A 22,284-nucleotide genomic window follows, 5' to 3' on the forward strand; every position below is an offset into this window, starting at 1 on the left:
ACATGGCACTGGATTAACAAGCACTCCTGTGCTTCCAAACATGTATTACTAGCAAAAATCTGGAAAGGTTTGCCGGGAAAGTCATGCCCACATGGGCACAGCAGACTCAACATCTTTAGCTGAATTTCCCTTTGTCATTTCTTACATAAGATATTCAAAATTGAATATTCAATGTATTGATTTTCCTAACTCACTATCATTTAATCTTATGATGGAGCTAAAAATTCTATCAATATAGAAAATAATTACTATGAAACTATATGGAACTATTTGGATGTATTTTCTTAAATTTAAGAATAAATATGTTTTATATATATACAGTGAATGCTATAAATCAAACTCTGTTTTATATATATATATATATATATATATAAAATATAAATAATCACTTACCCATGACCTTAGATAACTCTCTTAACCAAGAGAACATTTATCTAGATATCTTCATGTAACAATATAATGTATTATTTCTATAGGATGTGTGCATTGTGAAGATAAATGCTACCAGTCCAGGAAAACATGGAAATCTTAGGTAATTCAACATCTAAATTTCCAACTTTCTTGTTGACTGGAATTCCTGGCCTAGAGTTTGCCCATGCTTGGGTCTCCATTCCCTTCTGCTGTCTTTATGCCACTGCCCTTTCTGGGAACAGCATGATCCTGCTTGTCATCATCGCCCAGCAGAGTCTCCATGAGCCCATGTACTATTTCCTCTCCATGCTGTCAGCTGCTGACTTGGGTTTGACTGTTTCTACAATGTCAACCACATTAGGTATCCTCTGGTTTGATGCAAACGAAATCAGTCTAGATATGTGCATTATCCAGATGTTTTTTCTTCATGGGTTTGCCTGCACAGAATCTGGGGTGCTGGTGGCTATGGCCTTTGACCGATGTGTGGCCATCTGTGATCCTCTGAGGTACACTAGCATTCTCACTAGTTATAGAATCATTCAGATGGGTCTCTTGATGGTTATACGCACTGTAGTATTAATTGTACCACTACTTTTGCTTCTTAAGCCCCTCAATTTTTGTGGCAGGAATGTGCTTTCCCACTCCTACTGCTATCATCCAGATGTGATTAAATTAGCATGTTCAGATACTCAGGCCAATAGCATCTGTGGATTAATTGATCTCATCCTGACCACAGGAGTAGATACACCATGCATTGTCCTGTCTTATATCTTGATCATTCACTCAGTTCTCAGTATTTCCTCCCCTCAAGAACGACACAAAGTTTTTAGCACCTGTGTCTCCCACCTTGGAGCAGTGTCTATTTTCTACATCCCCATGATTAGCTTGTCACTGGTGCATCGCTATGGGCGATCAGCCCCCAAAGTGGTCCACTCAATGATGGCCAATATGTACCTGCTTTTTCCTCCTGTGCTCAACCCCATCATCTACAGTGTAAAAACAAAGCAGATTCGCAAGGCTATACTCAGTCTTCTTCTTATGAAATAGACAGAGATAATTAAGTTTGAGAAAATCATGATAGAAGTGGCTTTCACTGTAGAAAAGCAGTTCTGGTAGGTTACTGTCTTTGGGACATTTTTTTTTTTTCTCATCTTTCCATTTGTTCAACAAATATTTGGTAAGCATTTTTGATTTTCAGTCATAAAATACATATATAATATACTTAATATAATATAATATATATTACTTAATATAATATAATATACTTAAGGAATTTAGAGTCCAATAATAGAAGCAGAAAAATAATAATAATGAAATAATTTAAGTAATGACTATAGTAACTAACATTTATTGTCCATTTTATACTAAACATTCTATTAACTGCATTTAATATATACTATTTATTCTTCAAAACTGCTCATTGAAATGATTAATTATATTTTAGAGGTGAAGAAACAGACAAAGACACTTGGGCCATCAAAGGCAAGACATCTAACAGAGCAGGATTGAGGCTTGAATTCACGTTTTTTGTATCTTAGATACTGTGTTCTTCACAAACGTATTGTGTACTCTTCCAAAAGCAATGACAAAAATGTCATAAGATCAGAAGAAGGAACTGGGTCTTCACATCTGTGTGTCATGCATTTAAAATATTGTAATGAATTTCTAGCAGTATATTTTAGCTTTTAGTCTTTATTCATAATTAATAGTACAAAAAGTAGAAATAGATATGCCATGGCATGCAAGCCATAGGTCATTATCTAGTACTGAACAACCAATAGAAAGTCTGCAAGGATTAGAGACATTAGCTAATTCACTACAGCAATTTAGAGAACTGGAGAGAACATGAAGTGGCATGTAAGGACCTTTGAGGTAGAATTTGTTAACTTTCTTGTGTTCAAAGGTCCTTTTGAAACCTAATGAAATCTATCAACCCTTTTCCAGAGAACAATCACGTATAAAAGAATTCATATTATTTTCCATAGAATGTCAGAGGATTCACAAAATGCCATGAAGGGCCTACATGGCTCTCTTAGTCAAAGAACCAAAGTAAAGAATTCATAATTTTTAGGCTATAAATGGTGATACACAGCTGGACTTAAAAAGTTTTGTTCCTGAAAAGAGATTATGATAACAATATCAATTTACGAGATAGAAACTTAAAACTCAGTTGCACAAAATGGTTGAAAAATACGGAGGAAAAGGGAGATGGAAACCTGATGGGAGACCCATCAATATTATTGCTGTTGGATAAGTGGTCCAAGATAGGAAGAATGAGCCATGAATCCCAGAAACACTGGGGGCAGCTGTGAGCTGGAGCCAACTCACACTAGTTTTCCGAAGCCATAGTGTGCATCTCTTCTCAACTCCGCATTAATGATGCCACACTGACAGCTAGAATCACCACTGATACTATGGCATTGGTAAATACTGCAAGTGAGTTTTGTTTCTTTTTTCCTAGCATTTCAGTTTGCCAGCACACCAGTGACTGGGGTCTGTCTCATATTTGGCTTTGTGAAAAGCAATAGAAACTAGAAGATAATGCCCTTAAAATCTAATGTGTGAAGTAGTTATAGAGACAAAAATATTATAAAATAATGTATGAAGTGTTGTGATAGTTGCTAATACAAAATTATACCCCTTATGTGTGCTGCCTTCTAAGCTGAAAATGTTTCCAAAGGTAAATGGAGAAGAGTATTCTGCAAGCAATTCTGTGGAACAATGTAAGAGATATTGTGTCACCATTTTACTCTTATGGAACAATACTCTCCTGAATTTTAAATTCATAGGTCCTATCTAGGCACAGCATCAAAGAATATGAAAACACAAAATATTTCCTTCTCTTTCCTTCTGATTTTTTCCCTCCATCACATTCTTCCAAGTGAATTTAGGTTACAAGATTTTCATTAGTTGCTTAAAGAACATCTTTTGCTTGAACAATATTATGTTAAGAAGAATTGATTTATGGATTTGGTTTAGAAATTCCACTGTTATTCCTGAAGTGTATATATAGGGAACTTTTGTTCTGACAGTTCTACATGCCTGTTTCCTGCATAGAGTTTCAAAAATATAAAACACACAAAAATGTTAAATTTGAGGAACTTTTACTTTGAAATGCCCAAAGGACTATAGCATTATAAAGTGTAATCCTAGCTAAACCTGCTAAAGAAAGATTCTATATCTCTTTGGATAATTCTGGCTGGACCTGAACGTGTGCGCACACACACACACACACACATACACAAGATGATGGGAAGGGAGAAATATATTTGGGGATTTCATGAGGTGCAAGCAGAAACTTGGATAATTTTATTTAGTTTGAGTTGTATTGGTCTACAAATTATATAGGATACTACATATGCATGCTGCTGCTGCTAAGTCGCTTCAGTTGTGTCCAACTCTGTGTGACCTCATAGATGGCAGCCCACCAGGCTCCTCTGTCCCTGGGATTCTCCAAGCAAGAGTACTGGAGTAAGTTGCCATTTCCTTCTCCAATGCATGCATGAATGCTAAGTTACTTCAGTCGTGTCCGACTCTGTGCTACCCTATGGACAGCAGCCCACCAGGCTTCTCTGTCCATGGAATTCTCTAGGCAAGAATACTGGAGTGGGTTGCCATTTCCTTCTCCACATATAGATGCTGCTGCTACTGCTGCTGCTGCTAAGTTGCTTCAGTCGTGTCCGACTCTGTGCAACCCTATGGACAGCAGCCCTCCAGGCTCCCCTGTCCCTGGGATTCTCCAGGCAAGAATACTAGAGTGGGTTGCCATTTCCCTCTCCAATGCGTGAAGGTGAAAAGTGAAAGTGAAGTAGCTCAGTCCTGTCCAACTCTGAGCAACCCCATGGACTGCAGCCTACTGGACTCCTCCTTCCACGGGATTTTCCAGGCAAGAGTACTGGAGTGGGGTGCCATCAGTAAAGGAGGTTGACTTGTGCTTCACATAGATGCAGAGTGGACTTGAGGTAAATTTACTAAATTAGCATTCTAATAAAATTCAGTACTTCAAGGAGACCCCATTTAAAAGATACTCAGGAGAATCTTGTAGATCAGAGTACCTCATTCCCTAGGTCACAGGTAAAAATGAAAGAAGCTGGCAAGGGGAAAAAAAGAAGCTATGTGAATGTGTACATCTGTTGTGTTCTGTCTTTCCCTTTTTCCAATTCTGTCCAGCAATTCCAATTTGATGAATTTATGGAAAAAATTAAAATTTTTCCTGCAGAAGGATGGATCTAGTTGACATCTCTCAGCCTGGAAATAAGTTGCTTGCTTATCTACTTCATTGGCCAGGATTCTAAGTAGGCTTGAATTCGAATTCTCACTATTCCGCTGATGTAAGAGGTTAACTCCACATTGAATCTTACTACTTCCCACTCTACAATATCACATTCATTCCTCTTTGGTTTTTAATCTACATTGTATTCAAATTCTACCTCTTCTATGAAGCATTCTTTAACAAACATAATAAAGCAGCTGACAAAAGTGGGCAAACTGCTATCAGTAGATTACATAAAGCCACAAGACCCACCCTTGAGTGTGTCCTTGAAGAGGGCCTAGAGTACATGACATTCAAAGGCTATTAAGGAATGACATGTGAAGATAATAGCATCACTAAGAAGTTGAGAAGTGGCTGTCCTCTGCTGACCAGGAGTGACCACTGGAGATGCAGTCAGAGAGCCAGGCTCATTAATATCCAGGCTCATTAATATCCATGCCTTGACATAACAGAGGCCAGATAGCAGTGATTAATCAGAAAAAACCAGGAGGCTGCAATTATAAGAACCCCCAAAGTCTGAAGGGTAGACAAGAGAGCTTAACGTCCAAGCAGTAGTGGGACATCCCTGGGACAAAATAGACAACCAACCAACAAGGGGTGAGCTAGGTAACATTTATAACAAAAACAAGACAAGAATGGATGACAAAGGGGCTAGAAGAATTGTCATGCTTTGCAAGGTTGACCTTGAGTTTAGGAGAGAAGTATGGAAGAAAGTTTTGGTAGAAAGAATCATCTTAGATGATTTGTTGTTGTTTAGATGCTAAGTCGTGCCCAACTCTTTTGCCAGGCTCCTCTGTCCATGGGATTTCCCAGGCAAGAATACTGGAGTGGGTAGCTATTCCCTTCTCCAGGGGATCTTCCCCCCCAGGAATTGAACTTGTGTCTCCTGCATTACAGGCAAATTCTTTACCATCTGAGCCACCAGGGCACCATGTTGCCAAATTTTTCTTCTTGTATGAAAAGGGCTACACTCATGGAGCCACTTGACTTTGTAATTCTGTTTTGCTGCTTACTTCTGAATTATGGGAATGTATTTGCTCATTTTAACATTTAATGCATATGCACTATGACCCTGCTACTATGTTATTACCTGGAGATACTTTCAAAGCATCTATTATTTCACTTAGTTGTGCGTGAAAAGCTGCGTGATAGATTCTTTAAGATAAACACAAAGAATGAAAATTAAGGATTACTGGATCCTCATTAAATGACATATCCATGCTCAAATAATGATTCAATTTCATTTTTAATTAAAGCATGTAAACACATATTTGCTGTGTCGATGTTCATTCTTCTTAGTTCTTTTGTGTCTGTCTTAGCATCACATTTCCTGGTGCCAGCAAGATAACCTGGGGGCAGGGAGGTAAAGCACAGCAGAAGGGCACAGAAATTCCCCTGGGGTGTATTTATTCCCACTGAGTAAATTCTTATATCACCAAGTTTGCTTATAAAATTCTCCATTCTTAGCGGTAAATGGGTAGCTTTCATATACTCACCCCAAATAAGAGTAAAAGAAGTCTTTCCTCTTGTCTAAAGGCCAAGTCAAGCAGCTGCTTTCAGATCAGAAACAGTACTTGGTTGTGTGTACAATAAAATACATCTGATGAAATAAGGCTGAATCGTGAGTGATTTAGCTTAAATAAAAGGAAGACTTTTTTCAGGAGTGAAAACAACAATTTATCTAGTCTTCTGGCATTGTTACTTCAACATCTTTCTTTACATGCCTTCTAATTTTCCACATCTTGAAAGGTAAGGCATTCCCCCACTTACCATGGTAGCTGATCTCCAGGCCCTCGGAGCTCCTGGTTATTCTTACTTCCACTGTTTTGTTGATTTCTATGGCTCTTATATCTACTCAGAAATCCCAAAACCCATATAGATGTTTTGTTCTTATCTGTTTAGTTAATCATGACAAAAAAAAAAAAAATGTGCTTCTTTTATGTGTGTATTTCATGACACATATAATAACAAAACCTCCAAATACAATCTTTAAATTATTGTACCTCAATTCTGATTTGAATTACATCTCATATTTGCTTTAATTCTTTATGTTACTAGTATCTCATTATTTTGGACTCTCTTTTCCTGGTTTTTTTTTTTTTTCTTTTTTCTTTCATATTGCTTTGTGGTCTATTACCTGAATTACCTTAGGATATTTTCTTCTTCATTCTACAGGGGTTTTAACAGCTTTGATATTGATGACTGAGGTGCTATTCTCTTTTTATTTTTATGCAATATTTTAAAGATTTTATACTAGCATTTTTTTTTCCTGTAGTGCAAAGAAAGATCTTTACACACCTTTCTACCCCCAATAAACTACTCATGCAACTTGCTTCTGGATGCTGTCTCACAAATTATGATCATGTAGAGTGCAGGTTCTGACCCATTTCCCAGTTTCTAGAACCTACAGTCCCACTAACACCCATGCTACCAACACTTCTAGCTCTTTGCCACTTTGGAAAGAGGCAATTAAAACCTACATTCCAAATTATGCTGTTGCCAAATTTTCTTCTGTTTTCACTTCTGCTGACAAAGATGTACTTTAGTGAATATTTCAAAATTCAACATGTCTCTACTAATGACACCCCTCACACCATCATCTTTGCCTGTTTTTCTTGAGATGAGATGTCTGGGGAAGAAAAATGCCCTAGGTCAACTTATGGTTAAATATCCTTTAAAAAAAGGTTATTTATTGGTTTTGTTTTTTTTTTTTTTTTTTTGATACAGACTCTGGATTCCTGAATGTAGTCTGTCAAAATGGCATTAAGTGCTGTCCTATGTTTTAACTCAATTCATGTCTATATTCCTTAGTTAGGAGCAGTTAATCACTTAAAAAAAACTCTGGATGAAGACTATCTGTCTTTAACTTTCGTGTTTCTTTGGTCTATTTCTCTTCCCCTTTATGTTTTTTTGAAAACTTAATAGAAAATTGGGAGAAACTGGTTTCAGTTAGTACTGGCTAAAAATACTTTAAAATGGAAGTCTATTCTATTCTATTTTTAAAAACAATTTATTGAAATATAGTTGTTTTACAACGTTGTGTTAGTTCCAGGTGTAGAGCAAAGTGATTCAGTTATACCTATATACATATATGTATGTGTGTGTGCATATATATATATATATATATATATGTATGTATGTGTATTTTAATCCCAAGGTCTATTCTAAATCTTAGAAAACTCTGAAAGCAATATGCTATACAAATTAGAAAGAGTTTCAACATAGATAGATATTGGTGATCTACAGGTGGGAGGTGAGAGTACATTCAGATTTCTGAATTAGGCAACCTGATGTATTAAGTTACCATAGACCTATAGATTGACAATAAATGTATAGAACTGTTAATCAAATGGGAAGAAATAGAATATGCAAGTTGTGGGAAATAATTCAGATGCCCTCATTTGGTGCTTGAGTTGACTTTGAGATACTTTAATGGAGAAATCCAAGAGTTAGGGAGATGGATCTAATATTTAAGAGATCTGTTGTTGTTGTCTAGTCGCTAAGTTGTGTCCGACTCTTTTTCAACCCCATGGACTGTATAGTCCACCAGGTTCCTCTGTCCATGGGATTTACCAGGCAAGAATACTGGAGTGAGTTGCCATTTCTTTCTCCAGGGAATATTTCTGACCCAGGAGTGGAACCCATGACCCTTGCATTGGCAGACAGATTCTTTACCACTAAGTTACTAGGGAAGTGTTTAGGAGATTAACTTCAGATTAAATAAATATTTTAAAGTTGGAAAATAAATGAATAAAATAACATTATCAATGAGATGCCTATGGAATAGGCATAGATAACAACATGTTATAGATAACATAGATAACATAGATAGATGTTAACATAGATAGATAACATAGATAACAACATGTTGTAGAAATAGTCAAACTAAACTTTGACTACATTCATAAGTAAGTTATGTAGTTGATTTGATGATAAAATTGTGCAAAAATGGATATACTTAATGGAAATTATCTTGTATGGCTTTCAAAGTAAAAACAGAAGTCTTAAATGAGCTCAAAATATATTTGGACAATAGGTTTATTTTTACAATAAATTTATGTCCACTATAGATTAATTTGAATTTATGTATCCCATATTATGCTTAAGAATTTCCTGTTTGCTAAATTGTTTGATAAATTGTTTCAATAATGTATCTACATGTCCTCCAAAACATACGCAATCCAGAAATACAGTTGCTTCCTCTATGAACCATAAAAATATTATATAGGAGATTTGAAAACATAGATTTCTCTAATATTGCCATATTTATTTGCCATATTTTTTAATTTATGCAAATATTTGCCATATTTATTAATAGAGAGTTATATTACTGTTGAAATATAAGTAATTATCATTATTATTATTATAATTATTATTTTCATTAGGAAGTATAGTATAGTTTTTAACAGCACAAGTTCTAAAGTCTTATTTTCTGATTCTCAGTGTGATCTCTTCCAAATTTTATGACCTTTAGTAATTTATAACAACTTCTGAACTTCTCTTTGTTTTATCTGTAATAAAAATATCTCTCTCAGGTTTATCATAGGTTCAAATGAAATAATCTTTGTAAAATACCTATAACATTATATAGAACACTGTCTAAGATTCACACAATATTGTACACCTGAACAACCCTATAAGAGATCAAAGACTAGATTAAGGACCAAGGAATACATGATACAAAAGAAGATTTTTCCCTATTGATTTTTAGCGCAACAAAGGCAGACTCTATAAAGGTAAACAAGGCAGTATTTTAATGTTACAAATTAAAAACAGTATCAAGCTGCAGATTCACAGGACCTGAAGCATCTTCCCTCTAGTTCACTTTAGTAAATAAATGTAATGAGGCAGGATAAACTGATGTTATCAGGGATAGAGTCTTAGGTATATGTGGAACCTGACAACGAGAGGTTTCCCTGCTAAGTTAAAATGACTTTTCACTTATAATCTGAGTTTAATAATTCTAAAATTCCAAGGCAAAATTAGTCAATTGTTTTCTTAGACCAAGTTCTGCTCATGGTTAAATAGAGTATTTCAGGAAGGCAAATAAAATATAAATCAATTACCAGAAACATACTGAATATCTACTATGAGCAATGAATTCTTTGAAGCAAAGATTAGCTAAAATTCACTCCTATTCTCATGTAGCAGAATTAAGATTAACTCCCATTCTCAAGTAGAAGTTTACAATCCAGTTGAAGAATAAAATATGTAATAAAAATATTGGTCAGAGTATAAGATAATAAGTGATAAACATCAAATATATTTAGCTAAGTAAATTGAAATTAAATTGAACTCAATATCTTATTTCAGTGATGAAATTCACAGACATAATATTGGTGTAAGAAGCAAGATGCAATTATAAATACTACATGATTCTATTATATCAAGCTCAAGAACAGAGAGAAGTAATTGTAGTACTAGAAGTCAGAACAATGGTTACTGCAGGAGAAGACATTGTTAAGGATGAAGCATTAGGAAGCCTTCTAGGTTGGTGGTAAGGATGTATCAGTTGATCATGGAAGTGGTTACATAGGTGTATATAGATGCCAGACTTAGCTGTACTCTGAAGTTTTGTGAACTTTACTAAATTTATAGTAAGCTTAAATTAAAAATAAATTTTGAATTTAGAAAGTCAAGATCAAACAAGAGAATTCCACTCCTGCATACATTAATGCCAATCCTCCATAACTCCACTTTGCCAACTTTCCTCTTGACTGGCATCCCTGGACTTGAATGGGCCCACACCTGGATCTCCGTCCCATTCTGCTGCCTTTATTTGACTGCCCTTTCTGGAAATACTTTGATCCTGTTCATAGTCCTCACTGAGCCAAGCCTCCACGAGCCCATGTACTACTTCCTGTCCATGTTGTCCACCACCGACATTGGCTTATGCAGCTCAACACTGGTGACAGTACTGGGAATCTTCTGGGTCAATGCCTGGGAAATCAGCTTCAGTGCTTGCTTCTCACAGATGTTCTTCATTCACCTCTTCACTTTCATGGAATCTTCGGTGCTCCTGGCTATGGCCTTTGACCATTTTGTGGCCATTTCTAACCCCCTGAGATATGCTACCATTCTAACGCACACGAGGATTGCACAGATTGGTCTAGCAGTCATCACCAGGGGGACAGTCATTCTGACACCACTAGTCCTGCTTCTTAAACGTCTATCATTCTGCCATAGTCATGTGCTCCATCACTCCTACTGCTTCCACCCTGATGTGATGAAGCTCTCGTGTTCAGATACAAAGATCAATAGTGTATTTGGACTAACTGCAATTATCTCTACTGCTGGGGTGGACTCTGTCTTTATCCTGTTTTCCTATGTCTTGATCATTTGCTCGGTTCTCAACATTGCATCCCCAGAGGAGAGGAAGAAGGCCTTCAGGCACCTGCATTTCTCATATCACTGTTGTGGCCATATTCTACATCCCTTTGACCAGCCTGTCTTTTGTTCACAGATTTAGAAAACACACTCCATCTTATGTGCCCACACTCATTGCTAATGTATACTTGCTCATCCCTCCTGAGGGATATAGATGATGAATCCCATCATCTATAGTGTAAAAACAAAGCCAATTCAAAAAGCTATGCTCAAACTTTTATATTTCAAGGGAATTCATCTTTAACAATTCTGCTATCACAAATATCTATTTCAAAGTTAGTGAAGATTTATCACAAATTGGAGTTTTCAGTTCAGTTCAGTTCAGTTCAGTCACTCAGTTGTGTCCAACTCTTTGCAACCCCATGCAGCACAGCACGCCAGGCATCCCTGTCCATCACCAACTGCCGGAGTTCACCCAAACTCATATGCATCGAGTCGGTGATGCCATCCAGCCATCCCATCCTCTGTTGTCCCCTTCTCCTCCTGCCCCCAATCCCTCCCAGCATCAGAGTCTTTCCCAATGAGTCAACTCTTCGCATGAGGTGGCCAAAGTATTAGAGTTTCAGCCCCAGCATCAGTCTTTCCAATGAACACCCAGGACTGGTCTCCTTTAGGATGGACTGGTTGGATCTCCTTGCAATCCAAGGGACTCTCAAGAGTCTTCTCCAACACCACAGTTCAAAAGCATCAATTCTTTGGCACTCAGCTTTCTTCACAGTCCAACTGTCACATCCATATATGACCACTGGAAAAACCATAGCCTTGACCAGATGGACCTTTGTTGGCAAAGTAATGTCTCTGCTTTTGAATATGCTGTCTAGGTTGGTCATAACCTTCCTTCCAAGGAGTAAGCATCTTTTAATTTTATGGCTGCAATCACCATCTGCAGTGATTTTGGAGCCCAGAAAAATAAAGTCTGACACTGTTTCCACTGTTTCCTCATCTATTTCCCATGATGTGATGGGACCCGATGCCACAATCTTCATTTTCTGAATGTTGATCTTTAAGCCAACTTTTTCACTCTCCACTTTCACTTTCATCAAGAGGCTTTTGAGTTCCTCTTCACTTTCTGCCATAAAGGTGGTGTCATCTGCATATCTGAGGTTATTGATATTTCTCCTGGCAATCTTGATTCCAGCTTGTGCTTCTTCCAGCCCAGGGTTTCTCATGATGTACTCTGCATAGAAGTTAAATAAGCAGGGTGACAATATACAGCCTTGACATACTCCTCTTCCTATTTGGGACCCGTCTGTTGTTCCATGTCCAGTTCTAACTGTTGCTTCCTGACCTGCATACAGGTTTCTCAAGAGGCAAGTCAGGTGGTCTGGTATTCCCATCTCTTTCAGAATTTTCCACTAAACATATGTAATTTTATAGTCCAGTGGAACCAAATATTCCAATTCAGTTATCTCCATGATTTAGTTAATCCCATCTAAGGAAATCTTACCTTTTACACCACTAAATTATGAATTCAGAATCTCACTATCTCTCAGTTAGCCTAATTACAGATGACTAAACAAATTCCTTTCTCTAATCATATTTTTGCCCCAAAACACCCATCATTCATTTTGAGATAATTTTCCAAATAGCTGAATCAATTTGTATTAAAATTTAAAAACAAACCAACAAACATCTCTTTCATGGTTATTCATCATACACTAACTAAATGAAGAAGAAATTCCTGTCTGTGATGAATTCCTCCACAATTCTGGTTCAATTTTGCTATAAAGTTGAAAGTCCATCTTTTTATCTCTTCACATATTCTGCAATTCTAAGAAAATCAGTCTGCTAAATGCTCCATCATGTACATGAAACTTTCCTAATGGTGTGTTTTACTGTTGACTCCACTTCAATCCTGACACCTATAGCTCCAACTTGAAACTCTACTGATATCTCAAGACTCCTCATTAAATATCTTCTTCATTAAGTTTTTCATGATTTTTTCGGTGACATCTGATCTCTCCTTCCCATAACTTACCTTTTAAGTGCTTTATCTGTACACTTTTTGTCTTTAAAAGTTTTGACTATACATTTGTATATAATTATTATCCTTTCCACAAGACTATAAATTCCTTAAATGAAAAAAAAAAAATGCCTTGATTTTCTTTGAAACTTCTACACCACATAGCAAAACGTCTCTCACAGAGCAGACATAGTGATAGTTGTTGAGTTGGACTGAACATAATAGACTATCAAATTGTCCTTCTGAACAATTCCAGTGATAAGGTTTCAATTCAATGTTTGGCAAGTATAGCACAAGAAATCGCTCTTATAACTTATCCCAGTTTTTCTGCCTGTGTTATCTAGTAATTGATCAGTTCTGAATTTCTCAATCATATAGAGAAAGGGTTACTTTGGAACTTGAGATTGCACTCTCAGGAACTTATCCCAGTTTCCATAAAGCTCAATATGACTAAAAATAATTTAAGCCATTTTTAAAAAATTGAATGTGTTTTCCAGAACTGCTGCTATTAGGTAAGTTTGGAAATTTTTTCCAGTGCCAGAGATAAAAACTTATAAACCATCTTCAAATGCTCACTTTCCTTTTGCTTCTGCATGCTATGAATCTGTATTTCTTGACTGTTCTAATACCAAAATATCTCTTTCATCTCCAACACTTAACTTTCTACACTAAATCTTGGCTTCCTTTTAAGTTTATAGACCTCTAACATTGTCCCTTTTCCTCCTGTTTGCTGTCAAGTAGTCAGAAAAAAGCTTTGAAAATGGCTTTTGAATTAAATTTTAGTTATACAAGAAATAATAATAAATATATTGCCACTAATAAAAGATGTTATAGAAAAAGCCAAAGTCCTCCTTGATATAGTCCCTCAAGTTCAATCATTGCACCTTCCCCGTAGGTAACCACTGTATGAATTTTATTTTTATCCTTTGTTGTTTATGCATGTGTACTCATAAACTTAGAAGAAATAAAATGTAAAGCAATTTTTTTCATTTGTATTTCAGACAGTATTTTCCTAGGGATGTTCTGCCTGTTATTTCAAGAACTACATAAAACCAAGTAGAGAAATTTGCCCTTGCCCAGAATTCCTCTCTTTCACTCTTCCTTCATATCTCCTATTCAACACATTCCTAGGGATTAGCTCAGTGTGGTTTCAAACCTCATTGTCTATTTCTGTATATGTTTGTAGTATCTATTTGGTAAATTAGCACTGAACTGCTACTTTGTATAGACATAGAAATGCTTTGAAATGCTCTCTCGAAGATTTATCTCCCCAGACTCAATTAAATACCCTCCGTCAATTATTCTAGCTCATTGCCAAGTAATGCCCTGGATTTGCTAGTCTTTTTTTTTTTTTTAAGTTTTTGAATGTTGAGTTTTTTGGGTTTTTTTTTTTAATTTTTTAATTTTATTTTTAAACTTTACAATATTGTATTAGTTTTGCCAAATATCGAAATTTGGATTTGCTAGTCTTATCAGTCCCACTCTACTTCACTCTCTCACTTCTTCACAGATGATGATAAGACAGTGGCACGCTATGCCATCTGAGATATCACCAGCTCAGAGTTTTGCAGCCACAAAAGTAGAACAAATAAAACTAAGGACATGGCCATCCCAAATTACATTCTTATTCATTTTCCAGTAGTACCATGCACCTAGTGTCTTTAATAAAACAGACTTTAGGATGGATATTGAGGCTATAAATGTGAACAAGATTAGCTTCTTACTTTAAGTGAGCTATTGCTTAGTAAGGAATATAATTTGCAAAGATGTAATTGCATTAAAATGCTTATTATAGATGTTCCTGCTTTCCAGGAGACTTAGTAAAAGACATAAACATTGACTAACTCAATTTACAAAGACCTTTAAATAGCAATTTTACTTTATTATAACCATGGTATGAAATCATAAACCATGATACAGAAGTCAATAGGAACAAGCAAAACAAAAATGATAGGAGCAAGTTAAAATGAGAAGTAATAATGTGGCATATTAATTGAATTAATAATTCAATGGGAATGTTGTATCCACTATATACAATTTTAACTGACATTCAAATTTTAAAGAAAATACCTCTTGTCTGTAATATATTCTCCAAGATTGTAATATAGGCTTGATACATATTGATGGATGGGCATCTTATTAAAAATACAGATCCCTGGTTCATCCACACAGTGGTTGCTAAGAAGAGCTATCAAGCCACAAAAGACATTGACGAACCTTAAATGGATACTATAAAGTGAAAGCAATCAATCTGAAAAGGCTACGTATTATATAATTTCAACTATATGACATTTTGGCAAAAGGTAAAACCATGGAGACAAGAACTTAGGGAGAGGGAAGGAGCAGAGAGAACTTTTAGGGCAATTAGATACTATGATGGTGAATACATGTCATTATACATTTGTCAAAATATGTACCATGAACCACACCAAGAATGAATCCTAATGTAAACTATGAACATTGAATGATAATGGTATGTCAGTGTTGGTTTATTGATTGCAACAAATATATCACTTTGGCGAGGGATGTTGAGGGTGGGGGAGGCTGTGCATGTGTTGGAGTGGGTTGTATATGGCGTTGTGTAATTTCCACTTAATTTTTAAAACTAATTGTTGAAACTTCTTTTCAGCTGTGCTGGATCTTCCTTGCTGTGTGGGCTTTTCTCTAGTTGGAGCAAGCAGGGGCTACTCTCTCCTTGTGGTGCCTGGGCTTCTCACTGTGGTGGCTTCTCTTGTTGAGCGGCACAGTCTCTACATTGCGTGGGCTTCAGTAGTTGTGGTTCCTGGGCTCCAGAGCACAGACTCAGTAGTTGTGGTGCATGGGCTTAGTGGCTCTGCAGCTTGTGGGATCTTCCCGGACCACAGATGGAACCCCCGTCTCCTGCATTGGTGGAAGGATTCTTTACCACTGAGCCACGATGGAGGTCCTTCACTTAATTTTAACATGAAACTAAAACTGCTCTAAAATAATCAAAATCTAGGGATTTCTCTGGCTCCAGTGGTTAGGACTTTGCCTTCCAATGCAGGGGATCTGTGCTTGATCCCTGGTCAGGGAGCTAAGCTGCCACCTGCCTCATGGACAGAAAACTAAAAACATAAAACAGAAGCAATGTTGCAACAAAGTCAATAAAGACTTCAAAAAAATTTTTTCTTAAGTCTACACAAATTCACCCTCCTTCAACCCCCCTCCAGAATATATTATTTTACCAGTTTTGCCTTAAGAATCTGTATCTATAATAAGATTCCTCAGGTATATCTAAAAGTTAGCCAGTTTGGGGAGCCACTGAGACATAACAGGATACAACAAGGTGTTGTACAATATCTGTGGTATATTTGTTCTCTCCAAGCTAAATTTATTTGTTTTGATGTCTACCTGTGAAGGAAAATTTAAATCTTTCTCTATGTGAAATGTGTGCTATGTGATAAGTCGCTTAAGTCATGTCTGACTCTGTACAACCCTATAGACAGTAGCCAACCAGGCTCCTCCATCCTTGGGATTCTCCAGGCAAGAATACTGGAGCAGGTTGCCATGCCCTCCTCCAGGGGATCATACGACCTAGGGGTAAAACCCGAGTCTCCTGAGTATCCTGCATTCCAGGCTGATTCTTTACCACGGAGCCACTGGGGAAGCCCTGTCTGTGGAATAACTGGATCTAAAATCCTAGTATGCTCCTGCTAAGTCGCTTCAGTCGTGTCTGACTCTGTGTGACCCCATTGATGGCAGCCCACTAGGCTCCTCTGTCCCTGGGATCCTCCAGGCAAGAATACTGGAGTGGGTTGCCATTTCCTTCTCCAATGCATAAAAGTGAAAAGTGAAAGTGAAGTTGCTCAGTCATGCCCGACTCTTAGCGACCCCATGGACTGCAACCTACCAGGCTCCTCCATCCATGGGATTTTCCAGGCAAGAGTACTGGAGTGGGGTGCCATTGCCTTCTCTGAAAATCCTAGTATAGGAGGATGATATTTTTTCTTCTCCAAAACATGCATGGAAACTGTATTTACAGACTTTTCATGTTTATTCAATATTTTTTTGAACCTTCAGAACATTACATTTATTTATTTATTTTAAAATACTAAGACAACACAGAAATACAAAGGATCATAGGAGACTACTATCAACAATTATATGCCAATAAAATGGACAACGTGGAAGAAATGGACAAATTCTTAGAAAAGTACAACTTTCCAAAACTGGACCAGGAAGAAATAGAAAATCTTAACAGACCCATCACAAGCATGGAAATTGAAACTGTAATCAAAAATCTTCCAGCAAACAAAAGCCCCGGTCCAGACGGCTTCACAGCTGAATTCTACCAAAAATTTAGAGAAGAGCTAACACCTATCCTGCTCAAACTCTTCCAGAAAATTGCAGAGGAAGGTAAACTTCCAAACTCATTCTATGAGGCCACCATCACCCTAATACCAAAACCTGACAAAGATCCCACAAAAAAAGAAAACTACAGGCCAATATCACTGATGAACATAGATACAAAAATCCTTAACAAAATTCTAGCAATCAGAATCCAACAACACATTAAAAAGATCATACACCATGATCAAGTGGGCTTTATCCCAGGGATGCAAGGATTCTTCAATATCCGCAAATCAATCAATGTAATACACCACATTAACAAATTGAAAAATAAAAACCATGATTATCTCAATAGATGCAGAGAAAGCCTTTGACAAAATTCAACATCCATTTATGATAAAAACTCTCCAGAAAGCAGGAATAGAAGGAACATACCTCAACATAATAAAAGCTATATATGACAAACCCACTGCAAACATTATCCTCAATGGTGAAAAATTGAAAGCATTTCCTCTAAAGTCAGGAACAAGACAAGGGTGCCCACTTTCACCATTACTATTCAACATAGTTTTGGAAGTTTTGGCCACAGCAATCAGAGCAGAAAAAGAAATAAAAGGAATCCAAATTGGAAAAGAAGAAGTAAAACTCTCACTATTTGCAGATGACATGATCCTCTACATAGAAAACCCTAAAGAGTCCACCAGAAAATTACTGGAAATAATCAATGACTACAGTAAAGTTGCAGGATATAAAATCAACACACAGAAATCCCTTGCATTCCTATACACTAATAATGAGAACACAGAAAGAGAAATTAAGGAAACAATTCCATTCACCATTGCAACGGAAAGAATAAAATACTTAGGAATATATCTACCTAAAGAAACTAAAGACCTATATATAGAAAACTATAAAACACTGGTGAAAGAAATCAAAGAGGACACTAATAGATGGAGAAATATACCATGTTCATGGATTGGAAGAATCAATATAGTGAAAATGAGTATACTACCCAAAGCAATTTATAGATTCAACGCAATCCCTATCAAGCTACCAACAGTATTCTTCACAGAGCTAGAACAAATAATTTCACAATTTGTATGGAAATACAAAAAACCTCGAATAGCCAAAGCGATCCTGAGAAAGAAGAATGGAACTGGAGGAATCAACTTACCTGACTTCAGGCTCTACTACAAAGCCACAGTTATCAAGACAGTATGGTACTGGCACAAAGACAGAAATATTGATCAATGGAATAAAATAGAAAGCCCAGAGATAAATCCACGCACATATGGACACCTTATCTTCGACAAAGGAGGCAAGAATATACAATGGATTAAAGACAATCTCTTAAACAAGTGGTGCTGGGAAATCTGGTCAACCACTTGTAAAAGAATGAAACTGGACCACTTTCTAACACCATACACCAAAATAAACTCAAAATGGATTAAAGATCTAAACGTAAGACCAGAAACTATAAAACTCCTAGAGGAGAACATAGGCAAAACACTCTCCGACATACATCACAGCAGGATCCTCTATGACCCACCTCCCAGAATATTGGAAATAAAAGCAAAAATAAACAAATGGGACCTAATTAACCTTAAAAGCTTCTGCACATCAAAGGAAACTATTAGCAAGGTGAAAAGACAGCCTTCAGAATGGGAGAAAATAATAGCAAATGAAGCAACTGACAAACAACTAATCTCAAAAATATACAAGCTACTCCTACAGCTCAACTCCAGAAAAATAAATGACCCAATCAAAAAATGGGCCAAAGAACTAAATAGACATTTCTCCAAAAAAGACATACAGATGGCTAACAAACACATGAAAAGATGCTCAACATCACTCATTATCAGAGAAATGCAAATCAAAACCACTATGAGGTACCATTTCACACCAGTCAGAATGGCTGCGATCCAAAAGTCTACAAATAATAAATGCTGGAGAGGGTGTGGAGAAAAGGGAACCCTCTTACACTGTTGGTGGGAATGCGAACTAGTACAGCCACTATGGAGAACAGTGTGGAGATTCCTTAAAAAACTGGAAATAGAACTGCCTTATGATCCAGCAACCCCACTGCTGGGCATACACACTGAGGAAACCAGAAGGGAAAGAGACACGTGTACCCCAATGTTCATCGCAGCACTGTTTATAATAGCCAAGACGTGGAAGCAACCTAGATGTCCATCAGCAGATGAATGGATAAAGAAAGCTGTGGTACATATACACAATGGAGTATTACTCAGCCATTAAAAAGAATACATTTGAATCAGTTCTAATGAGGTGGATGAAACTGGAGCCTATTATACAGAGTGAAGTAAGCCAGAAGGAAAAACATAAATACAGTATACTAACGCATATATATGGAATTTAGAAAGATGGTAACAATAACCCGATGTACGAGACAGCAAAAGAGACACTGATGTATAGAACAGTCTTATGGACTCTATGGGAGAGGGAGAGGGTGGGAAGATGTGGGAGAATGGCAATGAAACATGTAAAATATCATGTAGGAAACGAGTTGCCAGTCCAGGTTCGATGCATGATGCTGCATGCTTGGGGCTGGTGCACTGGGACGGCCCAGAGGGATGGTATGGGGAGGGAGGAGGGAGGAGGGTTCGGGATGGGGAACACATGTATACCTGTGGAGGATTCATTTTGATATTTGGCAAAACTAATACAATTATGTAAAGTTTAAAAATAAAATAAAATTGGAAGAATAAAAAAAAAAAAAAAAAAATACTAGTTTATTTTTTATTTTTATTTTTTTGCTTTTTTTAATTTTTTTTACTTTACAATATTGTATTGGTTTTATATTTTCCTGTCATATAATTTCTATATGAACCATCGTAAGTCAAAAAGAAAACAACCTCAGCAATCATAGTACACTAAACACTGTGGGAGAGCAAGCCAATTTAGGCATGCAGAGTGACTCTGAAGAACAAAGGCGGCAAAACAAGCAAATACAACTGGCCAGAAAGATCCCTTAGGAATAGGGTTTTCTGATGGGTAAATGAGTCTCCTGAGAGTGGGTTCTTCATAGAGAACCTCTACTCTGGGAACTGAAGGAGATCACACAGCCCTGTCTCCTCCTCACCCTCTTCACTTGATGTAAGTACAAGGGCATCAGAGAGACATGGCTGTGTATTAATGTTGGAAGGTTTATGTGGACTCATTTTGCTGTAAGAGATTTGGCTTCTTCAGGGGAAATATTTTTAAGAGGAAATTATAATAGCCATGCAAACGAAAGATGTTGTAGAATTGCCTTTGATTTAAGAATTTACCATACGATGTGCTCCTGAAACTATCACAACATTGTTAATCGGCTATATTCCGTTACCGTTACAAAAAATGCTATTTTATTGTTTTCATGCAGCTTAGAAATAAAGAACAGATATTCTTTCCAATGTACTGAATCTCCATTCTGAAAAATTTATAAACAATGAAATTCTGAAAATCAAAAAGTAATCCAAGTTATGTGGTCAATTTGAAAACTGACTAGGAGTCCTTAGAAAAGATATCTAAAATATATTATTCATGGTACTGAACATGGAGAATTCAAATAGCCCAAAGAGCTGAATTTCAGTCATCAATATATAATTCTGCCATGAAAAGTGAGATTTGATTTCTTTAAGTGAAAATATTGACTATGGGATATCTGGAGTCATATGCTCAAATCCTAGTGTTGAACTTCAAAGAGATAAATAATTTATCAAAAACCAATAGTGATTTATTAGTAGTAGAGCATGAAAGTTTCATTAGTATCTTCCTTGTAACAATATTGTTCCATTCAGAATAACAGACTATAATACTCTTCAAGAGATCAAGATATTCAAGCCAGACTGATATCAAAGAGATGCATTTGAAGTCACTTAACTTAGGTTAAATATGCCAGCAGTGACTATGGAAATGAATAGGACTAATTTTTAGTATTTTAGCTCAAATCTATGATTCCAGCAGGTCTCATAATACAATGTTAATCTTACCAGTCATCTTAATAATTTAGCATGTGAGCAAATAATGCTTTTTCATCTCCCTTGAATGTTGATAAGGAAATAAGTTTTAAGTAGAACAATAGAAATCAGAACACACACCAAAAAAGCTATAAAAGCACCAAGTGCTTGAAATGCTAATGTCTATGCATTTACACAATTAGTTAGAGACAAAGAAAGATGACAGCATATGGCTGTTGAAGAAAAAAATCACATGAATAATTGACATTTTAGTAATCCGCATATATATGTAACATAAAAGTTTATTTATTTAATGTTATTCTACCAATTTTACCACCATCGAGAAGCATTGGTATGTACCATGGTGGACTTTAACAAATTTTGAATATACCAAGATGGAATTCAAAGCCTAGCTTTTCCATTGTATGAAATATTATAAAATTTATTTCTCTAATTTTTACTTTCCTGGATGAAAAGTCTGAGTCTTAAAAACAATATGATTTTCAAATTAAATAAGATTCTTCACTTAAAGAGCTAAATAACAGGCCTGACATACTGTGGAATTCTATGAATGATAGGTCTTAACTTCCTTTCAAAATAACTCTTAACTATTAACATCTCCAGTTTACCAATATTATCAAGAATATTCTGTCCCCTGATTTCAAAATTTTTGCATATTAATTTTTCATGATGCCAGAAAGCTGAGTGAGAAATTGATTTAATTTTACTTAATACACCTTTCCATTAAATAATTTAAAATTAATAGAATATTAATCAGTTTATATCATGACAGTAGCCATTCCATAATCAATAAAACATGCACTTGAATTTTTCTGTATGTGGATCCCTTTTAGAATCTCTCATATATTTAAGATACTAAATAGTGTCCATAACCATGTATCAGTGAAGTCTTTTTAAATTGCAACCACATAGAATAAGAAAACAATCACGGAGATGACTAATTCAATCACCTTAATATA

General features: G+C 36.2%; 2 protein-coding genes and 1 pseudogene across 2 annotated transcripts in view; all 3 read left to right on the plus strand.

The window, feature by feature from the left end:
* LOC133226772 (olfactory receptor 51F1-like) overlaps positions 1 to 22,284 on the plus strand; it is a 460,311-nt gene that overhangs the window by 418,329 nt on the left and 19,698 nt on the right. The gene's annotated exons all lie outside the window — the stretch shown is intronic.
* Positions 499 to 1,458, plus strand: LOC133261363 (olfactory receptor 51F1-like). Its single transcript, XM_061439855.1, has one exon. The coding sequence runs from the start codon at positions 499 to 501 to the stop codon at positions 1,456 to 1,458; it is 960 nt and encodes a 319-aa protein (XP_061295839.1).
* Positions 10,359 to 11,332, plus strand: LOC133261364 (olfactory receptor 51F1-like; annotated as a pseudogene).

Source organism: Bos javanicus, chromosome 15 (genome assembly GCF_032452875.1).
Source record: "Bos javanicus breed banteng chromosome 15, ARS-OSU_banteng_1.0, whole genome shotgun sequence".
In the NCBI taxonomy this organism is placed as follows: domain Eukaryota; kingdom Metazoa; phylum Chordata; class Mammalia; order Artiodactyla; family Bovidae; genus Bos; species Bos javanicus.